This window comes from Chrysochloris asiatica, unplaced genomic scaffold, assembly GCF_000296735.1.
Source record: "Chrysochloris asiatica unplaced genomic scaffold, ChrAsi1.0 scaffold00161, whole genome shotgun sequence".
Taxonomy (NCBI): Eukaryota; Metazoa; Chordata; class Mammalia; order Afrosoricida; family Chrysochloridae; genus Chrysochloris; species Chrysochloris asiatica.
In genome coordinates, this window is record NW_006408679.1 from 5,356,808 (window position 1) to 5,372,730 (window position 15,923).

Sequence of the window (15,923 nt, forward strand, 5' to 3'; positions counted from 1 at the left end):
TTTCTACTCCCGTAAAGATTTACACCCTCGGAAACCCTGTACAGGGTCGCTATGGGTCGGAACCAACTCGACGGCACTTAACAACAACAACAATGAGGCAGGATCCAATCTACAGGAAGGTGTTCTATCTTGGGTCTATCTCTTTTGAGATACAAAAGGAATTAAACAAGTGAGCAGAGAGAGAATGGGGCCTGACTACCACCAAGAAAGATGACCTAGAAGCGGAGTGCACCCTTTGAGACCCTCCTAGACCCGGGGAGAGATTGATGGCAAGACACATGGAGATCAGCCAGGAACACCAGGCCCAGAGATGCTGAAAGGGAACAAGGACTTCCCCCGCAGCCTAGAGACAGAATGTCTTCCCCTAGAGTTGACACCATGAATTTCAACGTCTAGACTCCTAAACTGTGAGGGAATACATTTCTGTTTGTTAAAACCAAAACAAAAGAAAATCAAGGAAATTACAGTTGCTGTTGAGTCAACTCAGACCACGGCAACCCCATGAGTGTCAGAGGAGAATTGAGCTCCACACGGTTTTCAGCAGCTGATTTTTCAGAAGTAGGGCACCTACTTTTCTTCAGGGAACCTCTTGGTGGACTCAAACCTCCAACCTTTCAGTCAGCAATTGAGTACATTAACGATTTGCACCAACCAGCGATTCCAGAAAATGAAGTCATCCTCCAAATTATCTCCTAGATAGCTAACAATACGCCCATTTTTATGCCCCCACTGTGGCCCTGCCAGTCCCCAGACTCAGGGGCAAAAATGCTTGGTCATTTTTTTCCCTGGAAGCTACCAAGAAAATGCTGGGTTTTGGAGCTGTCCATAGGTGTGAGAACAGAAATGCAAATGCAGCTCTAATGAACAACAACAACTTATTTTTACAACATCCCTTTGTTCTTACTGTCAGGTGCAAGTCTCAGTTCTCACACACCCAGAACATTCACAGGCATGACCTCACAGAAAACACAGCTCTTCTCTTCCTGATGAAAACCCCTGCAAGAAAAGACTGTGGTCCCTGGGTGACCCTTCTGACAAAGACCAAGAGGCAACTTCAGTAAAATCCATGCTTATGAGCTATTTGTGACTTCTGACAGAGGAGAAGGGGCTCAGTGGTAGACTCTCACCTTCCATGTGGAAGACCCACTTTCGACCCTGGCTAATGTACCTCATGTGCAGCTACCACTGGTCTGTCGGTGGAAGCTTGTCTGTTGCTATGATACTGAGCAGATTTCAGGACAGCTTTCAGACCAATGCAGATTAGGAAGTAAGACCTGGCCATCAATTTCAGAATATCCGTCAGTGGAAGCCCTATGGATTACAAGGTCTGGTCCAGCACTGGGGATAGTACAGGACCAGGTGGCATGGGATTACCATGAGTCAGGGGCCAACTCATTGGCAGCTGACAACAACAATATGATTTCTGACAACTAGGGCTTAAAGTTAAGATTTGAATAAAGGTTTAACTATTTTATTTAATAGATTTGAGGAATCCAAAATCATGCAAAGCAAAAACAGACAAAATATTTAAGCAAATGAGTAAATCTAGGACGTTTTGGGCACTGTTGGTGTGCCCTCATAAAGAGGAAGGCAGAAAAAGGCAACTGGCAAGAGCATAGATAAAGGTAAAACACGTGTTAATTTGGGTGATGGGGAAGGCAACATACAAAAGGGAGATAGACAGAAGATTGATGAAGACACATTCAGAAGAATGTAGAGGACACAGGAAGGAGTGCAAGTGTAAAAGGGAAAAGAGATCAATGGTGTGATATACACAACCCTGCAATAACAATGACTGACATGGGCAGACACACAGGCTGAAGGGGTATGGGACGGAGAGAGGCAGTACATCCACAAATATGTAAAGGTTTCACAGAAGAGAATTACCTTTGCTGCAAACATATCCATGAATGTGGTAGCTCATACAGGGGGCAAAATGATGAAAGGTTTTTAGACACTACCAAGCTCCTAGATGGAATAAGTTGCTGAACCTGGGAGCTCAGAACCTTAGTCTCAGGGGACACCATGACCAACTGGCATAGTATACTCTACAGAGGCAATATTCTACAGCCTACTTTGATGAGTAGCAACTGGGATCTTAAAAGTTCATGAGCAGCCATCTAAAATACAACTATTGATCTCTCCCTGTGCAGAGAAAATAAGAATGATGAATATTGAAGACATCTGGAAACAGTTAGTCCAATGGACTAGTGGACCATTGATCGCCACGAACCTGAGACCAGAAGAACTAGATGGTTCTCAGAAACCACTACCAACTGTTCCGAAAAGGGATTGCATTAAAAGGTCCTGGATAGAGTGGGAGAAAGCATGGAACCAGACTAAAAAATCACATTAGAAAAAAAAAGACCAGGCTTACTAGCTAGATACTGATTGGAGGAACCCTGAGACTATGGTCCTTTGTCTCCCTGCAGCTCTGGAATTGAACTCACCCCATGGCTTAATGTTCAGCCATGCAATAGATGGGCATATGGGGGGACAACAACACTAGTGAAGGATGCATACCACAGAATGGTAAAAACCACTTGAGGTCAAAAAAACAGTACTGACCCCAGGGCAAAGTTCAGATAGGTTGGGAAAGAAGCAAGAATGGAAAGGCGACACACAGAAAGGAAATGGGCTAAGTGATGTTGAGGGGATTGCAATCACTGAGATGAAGTATATGATTTGTTGAATGCAAAACTGTTGATCTGCTCCATAAATATTCACTGAATTCACAATAAAACTGTTTAAAAGGAAGAAAGAAAGAGAGAGGTAGAAGGGAAGAAAGAGCAGAATTGGTGCAGGAAAGACTGAGGCTCAAAAGAATTTCTGCTTATAAAACTAGAGGAAGTAGACAAAGCCGAGTAGAAAGTATGGGGCTAGGTGACATCTCTTTCTCTTTCAAATAGCCAGGAAAACACAGAGAAAGTTGAACACGGATTGGCAGCAGCATCTTGGTAAGACAGCTTGAGTCTCAACATGTACTAAACTAAATAATGGAGGCTGGACAGACATATCCAGTCACTTAACGGCAGTCCTCTTGTGGCGCTGTGAGTTAATGCGTCAGACTGCAAAGCTGTTTGAACTGCAAGGTCAGTGGTTCAAGCTCACCAGTTGCTCTTTGGAAACCCTATATAGGGTTGCTATGGGTCAGAATCGACTCGATGACTCGACACTTAACAACAACAACAGCAATCCCAAGTGCTGGAGCTAGATGTAAAAAGGCAGCTGCTTTCTCTGTGTCTGTAGGTAAATGTTGCTGTTAGGTACTCACATCAATCCCATGTAACAGAAGTACAACTGCCCTCTTTGGGTTTTCTTGACTCTAATCTTTATGGGGGCAGATCATCCTGCTTTTCTCCTATGGAACCACTGGGTGGATCTCAACTGCTAGCATTCTGTTTAGCAGCTGAGCTCTTTATCATTGAGACCACGTCTCCTTCTGTTACTGAGGCCACTGTAAATCTTTCACCTGAAGTAATTTTCTTGCTCATATACAGTGGCCTCGGAGGGCCACAACCTACATGGAGGCCTGCAGCAGTGGCAGTAGGAGGCAGGGAGCCCCTGGAAGGTAAAGCAGTTCCCTCTGACAACACCATTCCTGGCCCTCTGAGACTTATCACCAGCCTAACTCACCACTGACAGAGCCCCTGTGCAGTAGTGCATTGACTCCCCTTTCAGAGCCGGGGGGGGGGGGCGGACCAGATGGTAGGAGTACTTCTTAGTACCCAGGAATTTTTCCAGGTGTATAAGCACCACACACCACTGCCAGCCAGCACACTCCAAACACGCCAATTCCCAGGTGCTAGTTCTACAGTCCCCATTGTCCCCAAAGCCACAGGCTCTCTTCTGAAAGCTTCTGGATTCACAAGCCAAACACATTCTATGTTTTACAGGTCTAGGAGTCATGCACTCAACACATGCTTATTGTGTCCATGTAAGTTCTGTGCCAGGAATCATACTTGAATACTAAATTGGACAGTAAGGGCCCTGCCCTCTAGTACCTTCCAATTCTCTGAAACCAGGCATGTACACAAGGTTGCATGTGCATATGAGTAGACTAGTGGTACAAGTGTGTTGTAGAGCTTTGTGACATGTTGGAGTGAACAGTTGATCATGGTCAGATTTGAGCTAGATAGTGAAGGGATGTATAAGATTTAGATCAAAGAGAGATCTACAGGAATACACAAATATCAAGGGGATAATAAAGTCTACCTGTGTAGCTGGGGATAAGTCCCTGGATGGTGCAAACAGTTAATGTACTCAACTGCTAATTAAAAGGTTAGAGGTTCAAATCCACCCACAGGCAACTCAGAAAAAGGCCTAGCCAACCCTGAAAAATCATTGAAAACCTTTTGGAGCACAGATCTACTATGACACGCATGGAGTTACCATGAGTCAGAGTTAAGTTGACAGTAACACCAGGTTGGGTTGATTGGTGTAGGTGGGACTGCGAGATGGGAGTAGTGGGAAATTGACAGGAAAAGTTGGTAGACTGTCAGGTCTTGAGCATCATCCTATAGGTCATTTACATCAACCCTGTGAGCTCCCTAAGCTCAGTCTTCAATCCCCATGCTTTGTAGCAGGGAATGGTCCCAACCAAGATTCTGGAGTCTGAATGCCTAGAAGTCTATGCACACAAGAATGTTAGTGGGCCTGTTACATTTTATCAGGTGATGGACAATGCTTAGTGTTAATTTAGATGTCTTTTTCAGTGTATGATATTTTGGCCTTCATTTTAGCATATGTAAGATTGTCATATGTTTGCCTCTCTTTTAATGCCAAATTAAAAATATTTGCCGGCCTCATCGTGAAGTTCTGGATTGGTATTCAGAGGCCAATTCAGAATTTAATTGTGCACTTAGAGTTTTCAGCAACCTTTATGGGAATTAATGAGATTCTGAGTGCCATTAAATAAGTTCAGGAGAGTTTCAGGCACCCATGTCAAGATAGAACACCTCTGGCAACGAACGATCCCTATGGCATCTGGCCTCCCACCTGGCAGACTTGAGTTTGTAACACACGTTCACCGCCTCACTCTGTGTGTAGCGTGACTGACTGAAGACTGGAAATTAGTCACTGGTGATAAGATCAGATAACCCATACCACCTATGGTAATGGCAGGACAAGGAGGTACTAACATCCCCAATGAATCCCTGGAGGAGTGGCCAACAGGATGGCAGATGACAGTGACAAGAAAAGGCAGCTAGTGCGCCATCCGGATAGACAGGAAGCTCCAGAGGAACTTGTTTGCTGAGTTGTCAGAACAGAGATTATCAACATAAAAGGGAAGAAAGCACAAAGCAGTGTAGGTACAAAGAATAAAAAGAAATCAGGCAACCAGAGGGGTAACAGATGGCTGGAGACAAAGCAAATGAAGTCAATTTTGAGACATTCAGAAAGGAGCTCTCATTGGGCACTATTTAAACTCAGGTTGAAGCTTCAACTCTCTGAAAAAGGCCTCATAACACCCACTATCTTTAATGTTTGAACATCCAACCCCAATGGAACCTTGGAAACCTCACCCAGTTCTTGGGACTGGGACTAGTGACTTCTGATTTTAGGTTACCTCTGAATTCTGCATCTTTTTTCTCTTCTCTTGAAACAGGACTGTGGTGGAAATATGAAGATGTTATAGGCCTTTTCCAGGAGTTGCTGTTTTAGCTGATGTCTGGTCAATTCCAACTTACATTCGTTTCTGCACCATCTTAACAATTGTTGGTGTGTTCAAGTCCATTGTTGCAACCACTGTGCATTCTGAGTACCTTCCAATGAAGACAATATTTTGTTGTGATCCATAGAGCTTTCTTTCTCTCTCAAGTACTGCTGTGGCACTGTGGGTTAATGCACCAGACTACAAAACTGTTTGAACTGCAAGGTCAGTGGTTCAAGCTCACCAGCTGCTGCTTGGAAACCCTATACTGAGTCGCTATGGGTCGGAACCGACTTGACGGCACTTAACAACCACAACAATACAGCTTTCATTGACTAATTTTCAGAAGCAAATTGTCAGACCTTTTAGTCTCGTCTGTCTTAGTCTAGAAGCTCCACTGAAGCCTGTCTACCAGGATGACCCTGCTGGTATTTGAACTACCACTGGCATAGCTTCTAGCATCATAGCAACATACAAGCCATCAAAGTATTCCAAACTGACAGACTAGACATGGCTTTCAGAGGTAGTGATGAGAAACCACCAGCCAAAGTATCAACAGCACCTCAGAGTAATGAAGGTAAGCCTGTAAGAATTAACCCAGACATCATACCGTATAGGACGTGCTCTACCCAGACAGAGCTGGCTCTTCTCCTCAAGCTGTCCCACTGCAGGGAAACTAGCTCCACTCGCATCAAGACGGCCCTTGTATCTCATGGCAAATTCCAACCTTCTTTTATAACAACTAGTTTCCAAGGTTTCAAGGTACCCAGGTACAGTGGGAAAATACATGTATCCAACTGCCTGAGGAGCCAATAGCAAAAAAGCAAAACCCAAGTCAATTCTGATTCATGGCAACCCCATGTGCTCCATAGGGTTTTCTTACCTACAATCTTTACAGAAGCAGTTCACCAGAAATTTCTTTCACAGTGCTGCTGGATGGCTTTGATTCTTCAACTTTTAGGTCAGCAGTCAATCACAAACTACTTCTACCACTCAGACTCCTTCAGGTCCATGAAAAATACCCAAAAGTCAAGTCAGAAGTGAGCTACAAGGACAGCCAGAAATGTGTCAAGGCAGAAAGGAACAAGAATTCATTCCACTAGTATTTACCGAATTCTCTCTGTCTGCCAGATGCTACACTAGGCTCTGGAGAAACAATGGCGAACCAGAAAAAGTCCCTGTTCTGTAGCAGTCTGGTCCTTCCCACTCAAGACACAAAACCATGGAAACGGTAGCAGGGGTAGTGAAAGGGGCGGGGAAGAGGGCCATTGGAGCTGCAGGCATTACTTTATACCTGAAAATGTGATGTCAGAAGCCAAGGAGATGGAAAAAGGAAGTGTGAAATGTGAGGATGGGGGTGTCTCCCATGGAACAAAAAGTGGAAACCAGGTGAGGTATGGCTAAGAGATCACCACCCTCATCCCCACCCCCTGGCCAAAGTAGGGTATTAAAAAGACAAGCTATTGTTTACCATAGGCAGTCTATTATTTCACATAAACCCCTATTTTCTCCAGATTGGGAATCTGAGTTTACTCAGTCCCCAATAGCAGAGTCTACGATAGGCTAGCACTGGCTGAACGGATCGGCCAAAAGGATACTTCACCTGGCAATGCCAGCTCTCAATAAAAAGGCACAAGACAGCTTCAAAAAGTTCATGGAAAATTTCCATTATCTTTCAATTCCATTTTTCTGCAAACTTTTTTGAAGTCCCCTCATGTTTGTTTTCATGTTGGGGCCCATTAAAACTCTGACAACGTATGCTGCTGTAGATCCGGAGAAATGGCAAGGTATGATGACGCACTGAATCTTTCTAGTGGATCATGGGGATTATTTGACTTGTAAATTGTCAAAAAAAAAAAAACAAACAGGAGATTTTAAATGTGACTCTAGATTAAAGAGAGAAAAACAAAGACTTTAAAAGCTCAAAACTTGAAAGAATTGGTGAGGAAACTTTGATCTCTTCAAAGAACGGCTTCTTCAGTGTTTTGATAGATGAGACAGTCTGCAAACAGGCTAAACAAGATGCTTTGTCCAAATAAACATTGTTCATTTAATACTGGCTGCAAAGGGATATCACTTCACATCTGAATGCCTTTATAATACTTATTTTTTTCCCTTTAAATGTTGTTGTTAAGTGCTGTTGAGTCAGTTCCACCTCATAGCAACCCCGCAAAGGGTTTCCAAGGAGCAGCTGGTGGATTTGAACTGCTGACCTTGTGGTTCACAGTCTAGTGCTGATCCACAGCACCACATTGGAAGTCCAGTTTCTTTAAATACCCATTATGATTTTTGTTTTGTCTTCATTATGTGTATGTATGTTCTAATTTTCAGGTCTATCATCTACAAGCTGAAGAAAATATTTTTAAGACATACGATAGAATTTCCTCTTTTAAAAAATGATGTATAGTATATGTACAGTCTTGCTGTTATAACTGTAATCAGAGATTCCAATTGCAAATATCTTATTTTCAGAGAGAAAGATAATCTTTTGGATAGAAGCATTAGCCACTTGTGTCAAAGTTAAACAATCCAAAGGCAGTGACTACAGTTAGAAAGAAGGCATAGGAGTATCACAGGTCCAGATCAAATCCCAGCCCCAAAACATACCAGCTGTGCCACCTTGAACAAGTTTCTTAACCTCTCTTAAACACAGCTTCCTCATCTGGAAAATGTCAAATGTAAGGACAAGCAGGCTGTCTGGGCAGTACAAAACCATGTGTATGAAGGTAAGCAAAACCACAGAACAAGCTCAGTGCATCTTCAAGATGTAACAATCATGCTCAAACACAGTAGCTAATATCAAATAAGTAACTGGAAATTTGAAACATTTTCATTTAAAAACAAATGCAGATATATAATGGAATAGGATGCAAAATACTATAAATTTTCCAAGTTAAAACAAAAGACAAAAAATGTTGAGGCTAGCCACATCTTTACTTCTAGAGTTAAGTAGCCGGAAAGGGGAAGGAAACCATTTGGTGTACATCGGAGGGTCCTTTCATAAAGTGCTTAGGACTGGGCTTGGCTCACCATAGGTACTAAGTAAATAGTGGTGGTAGTGTGCCTTCAAATCAGTTCCGACTCACAGCAACTCTGTATAGGGTTTCCAAGGCTGTAAATCTTTATGGGAACAGAAAGCCTCATTTTCTCCTGCTGATCGGCTGGTGTTTTGAGCAGTCCATTGCCTATCCTACAGCACCACCAGAGGTCCAGCTACTACTATTACCCCTACGCCAAAACCATGAAGTTGGATCTGACTCATGAATGATCCCTAATGTGTCAGAGTAGAACAAAACTCCATAGGATTTCCAATGGCTGATTTTTTTTAAGTAGATCTTCTAAGGTGCCTCTGGGTAGACTCAAACCTACAGACTTTCAGTCAGCAGACACGCATGTGAACTCTTTGCACTACCCAGAAACTCATACCCATTGGTTGGTGTTTCAGATTTTTATGCTAATGAGTCAATGAGACTCATTAAATCAAGAAATACATAAGAAATATTGTTATATTGCTGTTAAGCCCCATCGAGTTGATTCCGACTCATAGCAATCCTGTATAGGGTTCCAGAGGAATGGGTGATGAGTTTGAACCACCAAACCTGCTGTTCAAACAGACCTTTCAGTCCAGTACTTACCCTATAGCACCATACCAGGACTCCTAAGTAATACTGTTGTTGCCATTAAATGCCATCAAATAAGTGCAAACTCACAGCAACCCTGTACAGGGTTTCCAAGGAGCAGCTAGTGAGTTTGAACTTCCAAGCCTGCAGTTCAAACCGACCTTTTGGTCCTGCAGCGCCACACCAGGACTCCCCTAAGAAATATAAGCTGGAAATAACAGTAAATGCACAATCTAACAGAGAATGCTCCTAAATTTTGGGTGAAATATAAGGGTTCCAGTTCGTACATATGTAGGTTTATTCCAAACAAAACCAGTTCAAACAAAAAGGGTTCAAACATGGCTCTACGACCAGTACTTTCAGTAATACACTGATGGAGTCCTGGTGTGGCGCTGTGGGTTAATGTGCCAGACTGCAAAGCCGTTTGAACTGCAAGGTCAGTGGTTCAAGCTCACCAGATGCTCCTCGAAAACCCTGCACAGGGTCACTATGGGTCAGAACCAACTCGATGGCACTTAACAACAAGTCACCTTAGAGTACCTTCAAAACAAAGGAATCATCAAAGCAGTGGCTTCCTAGAGGGTCTGATGGGTCAATTACAGTCAACTGAGAATGCTATGGTGATGCTTTGGGGGGATTCTAAAAGGGTAATCTTGAGAGATTTTCTCTAAAGACAAGATGATCATGGGATCTTATTACTACTGAAAAGTCTTACGGAAATTGAGAAATTGGTGAGGAAATGGTCAAGAAAACTGCACTAAGGAATTTTTTTCCATGACAATACATCATTCTTTGAAAGCAGCAAGGACTGTCCTAAGATAATTTCACTGGGGAACCTAACCCCATCCATCCTGATCTTGCCCCTTCAGACTTCTTTTTGTTCCCTAAATTCAAAGAGTACTGAAAAGGGACACAATTTGAGTCCCTTGATGATGATGTGGTAAGAACCTAAGAGTGCAGAATTTGGGAAGGGTTAGTGCGATGAAAACACCAGCTTCAGAAGTGTATAGACCTAGATGGAGGAGATGTTGAGAAACAACAGCTTCATATTTTGATATTTTTGTTTAATAAATGTTGCTATGATTTTGTAGCAATGCTTTTTTACTTACCCTCATAATTACCACCATAACCAACACACATACAATGTCACATACTTTAGTCACAGTTTTTCAGATTTTGTTCAGGAACCAATTCAGTGTGGTAGTACTTTTGGATTGATTGATTTGGAAGAAGGAAATGAGTAGGAAAGGAACCTGGGCTAAGACTTGGAAATCGTGACTGTAATTTGAATTTGTAATTTGAATTATTAGAAACTGGAATTCTGCCCTTCTCACTAGGAAACTGGGCAGGACCTGACCCAGACTTGGGATCGGACCCCATGCAGCTACCCATAGATGGGGATGACTGTTGGAAACAGGAGAATGGAGCTCACCACAAATACCTGATTTTGATTTAAATGTCTATTAATCAGGCACCTGCACCAACCACCCACTTAATTAAGCTGTTTTTGAATTATTTATTATCTTCCCCTGAGTGGGGGAAGAGTTTTTCTTCATGGTCGCCTGCTCTGCTTCAAGCACTAGTGCACAGAACTCCAAGCACCACGGTGCTTCCTGGAGCTCTCAAGCACTCATCCTACCTCTGGCCCAGGCAAACTTGGAAAGGGATAGCATGGAAGCAGTTATCAAGAAAGGGAGTCGTTATCCTTCTGAAATGCAAACAACTCCCAAAATCCAGGGCAAAGTAAGCGACTTTAAAACACATTGTTGTTGTTAAGCGCTGTCAAATCCAGTCTGACTTTTATAGCAACACTGTATGGGGTGAGCATGAACCACTGCCCTTGCGATTCAAACTGACCTTGCAGTCCAGGGCATTAGCCCCCAGCACCACACCAGGCCTCCTTGTTCTTGACGTTATTAAGCGCCACTGAGTTGGTTCCGACCCACAACAACCCTGTATAGGGTTTCTGAGGAGCAGCTGGTAAGCTTGCACAGCCAACCTTGCAGTTCAAAGGGCTTTGCAGTCTGACGAATTAACCCACAGCGCCACACCAGGACTCCTTAGCAGAGGTGTTTTTATGTTTTGAAGCTCCTGAGCATATTCTTTTTTTCTCTGCCTTTTCCCATTCTAAATTATGTAAAATTGCATTTTTCCTTGACAACTGTCAACAACCTAAACACTCCCAAAAATTAAACCCAGCATTCCAGGGCAGAAGAAGAAGAGAGAGTAAAATACCTGTACTCCTAGCTCCTAGGAATTTTGGTCAACAATCCCTGTGTCCGAACCTTGCTCTCCTACCCCAAGGCTTCCAAACCAACCAAATCACAGTTACACAAATCTTAGAAATATGGAGTCAGAGGACACCCAGGTCAACTTTTCCACTACAGAGATGACAAAGTCCAGCAAGTTCTTTCCTAAAGGTACAGGGTTAGAGAAGTTCCTGAGTGGCACAAATGATTAAGTGCTGGACTAATAACCTAAAGGTTAGTGGTTCAAATCCACCCTGAGGCACCTTGAAAGACACCTTGATCTACTTTTGAACGGTGGCCTGGAAACCCCTTTGAAGAAGTTCTACACTGTACACATGGGGTCAGAATGGACTGAAGGGGAACTAACAATAACATGACCAGAAGCTGTTTCTGCTCTTGGGGTTCAGTCAGAAAGATAGGGAGCAGGAGGTGCTCAAGCTGAACTCCTTAGCTGCTTAAGGACAACCCTCAAGAAACCACTTGCACAAAACACCGGCATCTCACACAAACCTGCAATTTTCCTCTGGTCTTCAACTGGGTCTTCCTTTCCTAGTGCATGTGTGTTCTCTAATGTTCACTGGAACCATGCCTCCAGGCAGGGGGGCAGATTACTGAATAAGGAGGTAAGCACAGGCTTACTTGTGCTTACTAATCTGTATTGTTTTTACATCATGTGGTGAAAACCTATGAAACTGTTTACTACAAATGAGTAGCTGAGCATAAGTAAGCCCATGCTTAGCACTTAGTGTTCTTACTAGGTATTCTGTTCCTCTCAGGGTCTATGAATTTGAAAAGAGGCTTTGATTCTGTAGGAAGGTTACTATGGGATTAAGAGAGAGACAGATGCCAGCCATTCCTACAAGCAGAATTTTTTGATGTGATGAAAAACTGTGGAATTGTTCACCACAGATTAAGCACAAGTAAGCCTGTGTTTACCTTGCTTGTTGAGTAATTAATACAACACTGCCTCTCCTGGTTCAGCTCAAGGTCCTTCCCTGGTACCTGCACTTGCTGGTCAGGGAAGACTGTTTCTGTGCTGCTCCCCCTAAAGCGCTTGACCTTGGCCCTTCGTCCCAGCAACCTTCCGCTGTTTATACAGGGACAGGGAGTTTATACAGCCTCCGAGGATGGAGCCCTGAGAGTTAAATTCACTTGTCAAGTATTACAATCTTTAGGAGAACTCACAGGTCCTCAGTTTGCTCTCTTCCATTCTTCACACTTACTCTGTTCAAAAGCTTTGTGTCCCTTATTTCCATACCATGTCCGGGTCCTGCGGAATTGGGACCCATGTCTACCCTGACCCTGGGCCACCGTTGGTGATGCAGCCCCATGAAGCAAGGCAGGGAGGCTTGTGCCAGTCCCCACTGCTGGAGAATGAGGCTGAAAGCTGGTCTAGCCGCCGGCAGGGCACCTTCAGGCTTGGATGGTGCGAACTTCAGGAGGGTGGAGGAAACCTTCTTCATTCTCTTGACTCTGCCAGCATCTCTCTGCACTCCTCTGTTCCATGTCCTTAATGATCCCTCTCATTCCCCAAATCTCCGTCCCCTCGCTATTCTCTCTCCCTCCAGTTCGACGCCCAGCACCTTTGTAGTTTCTCTGCCCTCCCCGTCCTAGTATCTCTCTACTTCCTCTTACAAGGCGCTCCCGTCGTGTTTCCACTTTGTCACCAATTATGTCTAAATGCAACCCACCACAGATGCTGACATTTTAAATGTTTAGTTGTTATAGTTACTTGACTAATTGCTGGGCCCGACGGCGGCGCTTCTCCTTCGCCTCCCGCGGGCAAGAGAGGAGGGGGCGGAGATAGGCTAGGGTGGGGGGAGATGGATCCAAGTTGTAACCGCCACTCCCCGGATCCGGGAAGCCCGCCCCGAGAACAAAGGTGCCTGCGGCCTCCCTGCCAGTTCCTAGGGCGCTCCCGGCGCAGCCTAGCCTCAGGATCCGGTGAACTGTCTCCTGCCCCGGGACAAGAGAGCCGGGACGTGACAATTAACCGCCAAGTCAGCTCACACAGTAGAAAGTGAGGAAGTAAGGTGGCATTTTAGAAAAGTTGGGGCGAGGCGGTGGAGAGGGGCCCGTTTGGGGAGAAGGAAAAGAGTTAGAAACCGCTACCGGTTACTTACATGCCAGATGGCGAAGAAGATGAGCGCAGCGCAAAGCACCAGCGAGAGCATGTAGCAGAAAGCAGCAAAAGTGAAGGCCATGGTCGGCTGCCCGGGGCTGCCCGAACCCCTACTCCCACCTCACGCCAAGAAGACCGGAGGAGGCCAATGCCTTTCTCTAGACCCGCACTCCCTCAAAGGGCGGGGGGGGCGGCGGCAACAAGAAGGAGCCAAGTCTGTACCCTCAGCTCGGGGCCAGTGGCTAGAACAAGGCACGCCAAGCAGAGACTCGAAGACCAGTGGAGAGAAGAGGGATTCCCGTAGACTCTGGAGACCCGGGACGCCGGCCCTTCAGCGAAGCCAAGGAAAGGTGCGAGCGTCGTAGGCGGGAACTGTCCCCAGATCGAATGAGAAATCAGAGAAGTCCTGCAAATTAATGCCAACCTGCGAGCCCCTCAAGGTAATCACGGCAAGGATTGTGAGGACCTGTCCCCACGCCTCCTCGGGAGAAAGGCAGGTGGGATCCCTTGGCCGAGCTTTCTGCTCTCCGTTCCGAAGCCCGAGAGGCAAGGAGGGCGCGCCTCTCAGGACCCCTCGCGCCACTAGTGAGCAAACTGAGAGCGTCCTGCAAGATGTCCGGGCAGACTCCGAGCTCCTCCCGAATTCCAGAGCCTGCAGCGGCTCTCTCTCACTCTCGGGAGAATAGGTCTTCTAAGTGGACGAAGAAGACGTAAGGCTCTCTTGCCCTTAGTCCAGTGCCCTAAATGCAGCTTCCACCATTCCAGTCTCGGCTCCAACCCCGCGGCCCCTGCCCGCCGGCCTCGGTTATCCAAGTTTCCTAGACACTGGAGTCGAATCGGGGAGAGCGCGGCCCTACGCCCGCTTCGGCGGCTGGAGCGGCGGCTATAAAGCCAAGTACTGCTAGCGGCAGAGAGCTCGCTCCACCTGCTGCTGCTGCTGCCGCCTCTGCCGCTGCGAGAAGTGAAACGGCGCGTCCCAGGATCCCCTTCCTCCCGCTCGGTGCCCCACCCTCGGCTCCGGCTCCGCCGAGCACGCCCTCCCCGGCGGGCGGAGACTGCGGCGGTCGGGGCTCCCGCAAGGTGGTAGACAAGACGCCACTGGGTGCTCAGTGGTCATTCGCGCTACAACCGTGCGCGCCAACCTCTCGGACGAAACTTGAGTTCAGCAGCGCGGGCGCGGGGGCGGGCCGGGCGGACACGTCGACGTGGGGAGACGTAGGAGAGCAGTAGGGACTCTTTAAACACGTGTGTGTGGAGATGGGAAGCTGCGGAAGGGTATGGTGTATGGCGCGCACTAAACGCGGTCCTCTTCGTTTTGCCTATGGGAGCTATAGGTGCGGGCTTTATCTTGTTTGGTTGGCGATTACAAGACCAAGCCCTAGGGCCTCAGGAGAGCTCGGGTGGATTTTCCAAAAGTGGGTTAAACCTTGAGCTGCCTACCGAACGGTGGGCGGTTCGAAGTCATCATTCCACAAAATGGGTGGCAATCTGCGTCTGTTAAGATATACTGCCTCCGAAACCTCATAGAGCAGTTCTAGTCTGTCCTATAGGGTCGCTATTCCGAATCCACTCAAAGGCGAAGCGTAGTGCTCTCACTCCCTATAAAATTCTCCGTTAGCTTTCTGGGTTCCCTTTCCTCCCCATCTGACTTTGGGACTGGAGGAAACCGAGACTTGGTGGACTGTTCTATACTGAAGCAGCAGCAGTAATGGCTGGGTGTTATTGGTGTAGTGCAACTGTCAAAGAGCATGTGCTTTTGGAGTCACCCCTTTGGAACTGCATAATCTAAATCCAGGTTTCCTTATCTGAAAAACAAGGATAAGAGTAGTAACAACGTTATAAAGGATTAAACCGGAATGTGAGTAAAGAGCCTACCACAGCCCTACACTCTTGATTCAAAATGGCCAATACCTGTCTATTTCAGCTAATACTTCAGATATAATCATTTTTTAATGGATTTTTGCAGCTGTTTCTTCTCATTTTGAGTTGTGCCACAACATCAAATGAAGGTCCCAAAAGCTTTGCTCCACTCATGTCATTAAGACCAACTCTACTTTGAGGAAGCATCTCTTCCTCAGCCATATTTTGTGTGCTTCCAATCTGAGGGGCTCATCTTCCGTCACTATTATCGGACAATGTTCTGCTCCTATTCCTAAGGTTTTCAGTGGTTGTTGTTGATGTCAGGTGCCATCAAGTCGGAACCGACTCATAGCGAACCCATGCACAGCAGAACGAAACAATGTCCGATCCTGAGCCAACCTCACTACCGCCGCCACACT

General features: G+C 45.7%; 1 protein-coding gene across 1 annotated transcript in view; it reads right to left on the bottom strand.

The window, feature by feature from the left end:
* CNIH3 (cornichon family AMPA receptor auxiliary protein 3) overlaps positions 1 to 13,726 on the bottom strand; it is a 216,511-nt gene extending 202,785 nt beyond the window's left edge. Inside the window, exon 1 of the mRNA XM_006871138.1 lies at positions 13,646 to 13,726. Within this exon, the coding sequence (XP_006871200.1) occupies positions 13,646 to 13,726 (81 nt within the window). The remainder of the gene's footprint in view (positions 1 to 13,645) is intronic.
* Positions 13,727 to 15,923: the final 2,197 nt, after the last annotated feature.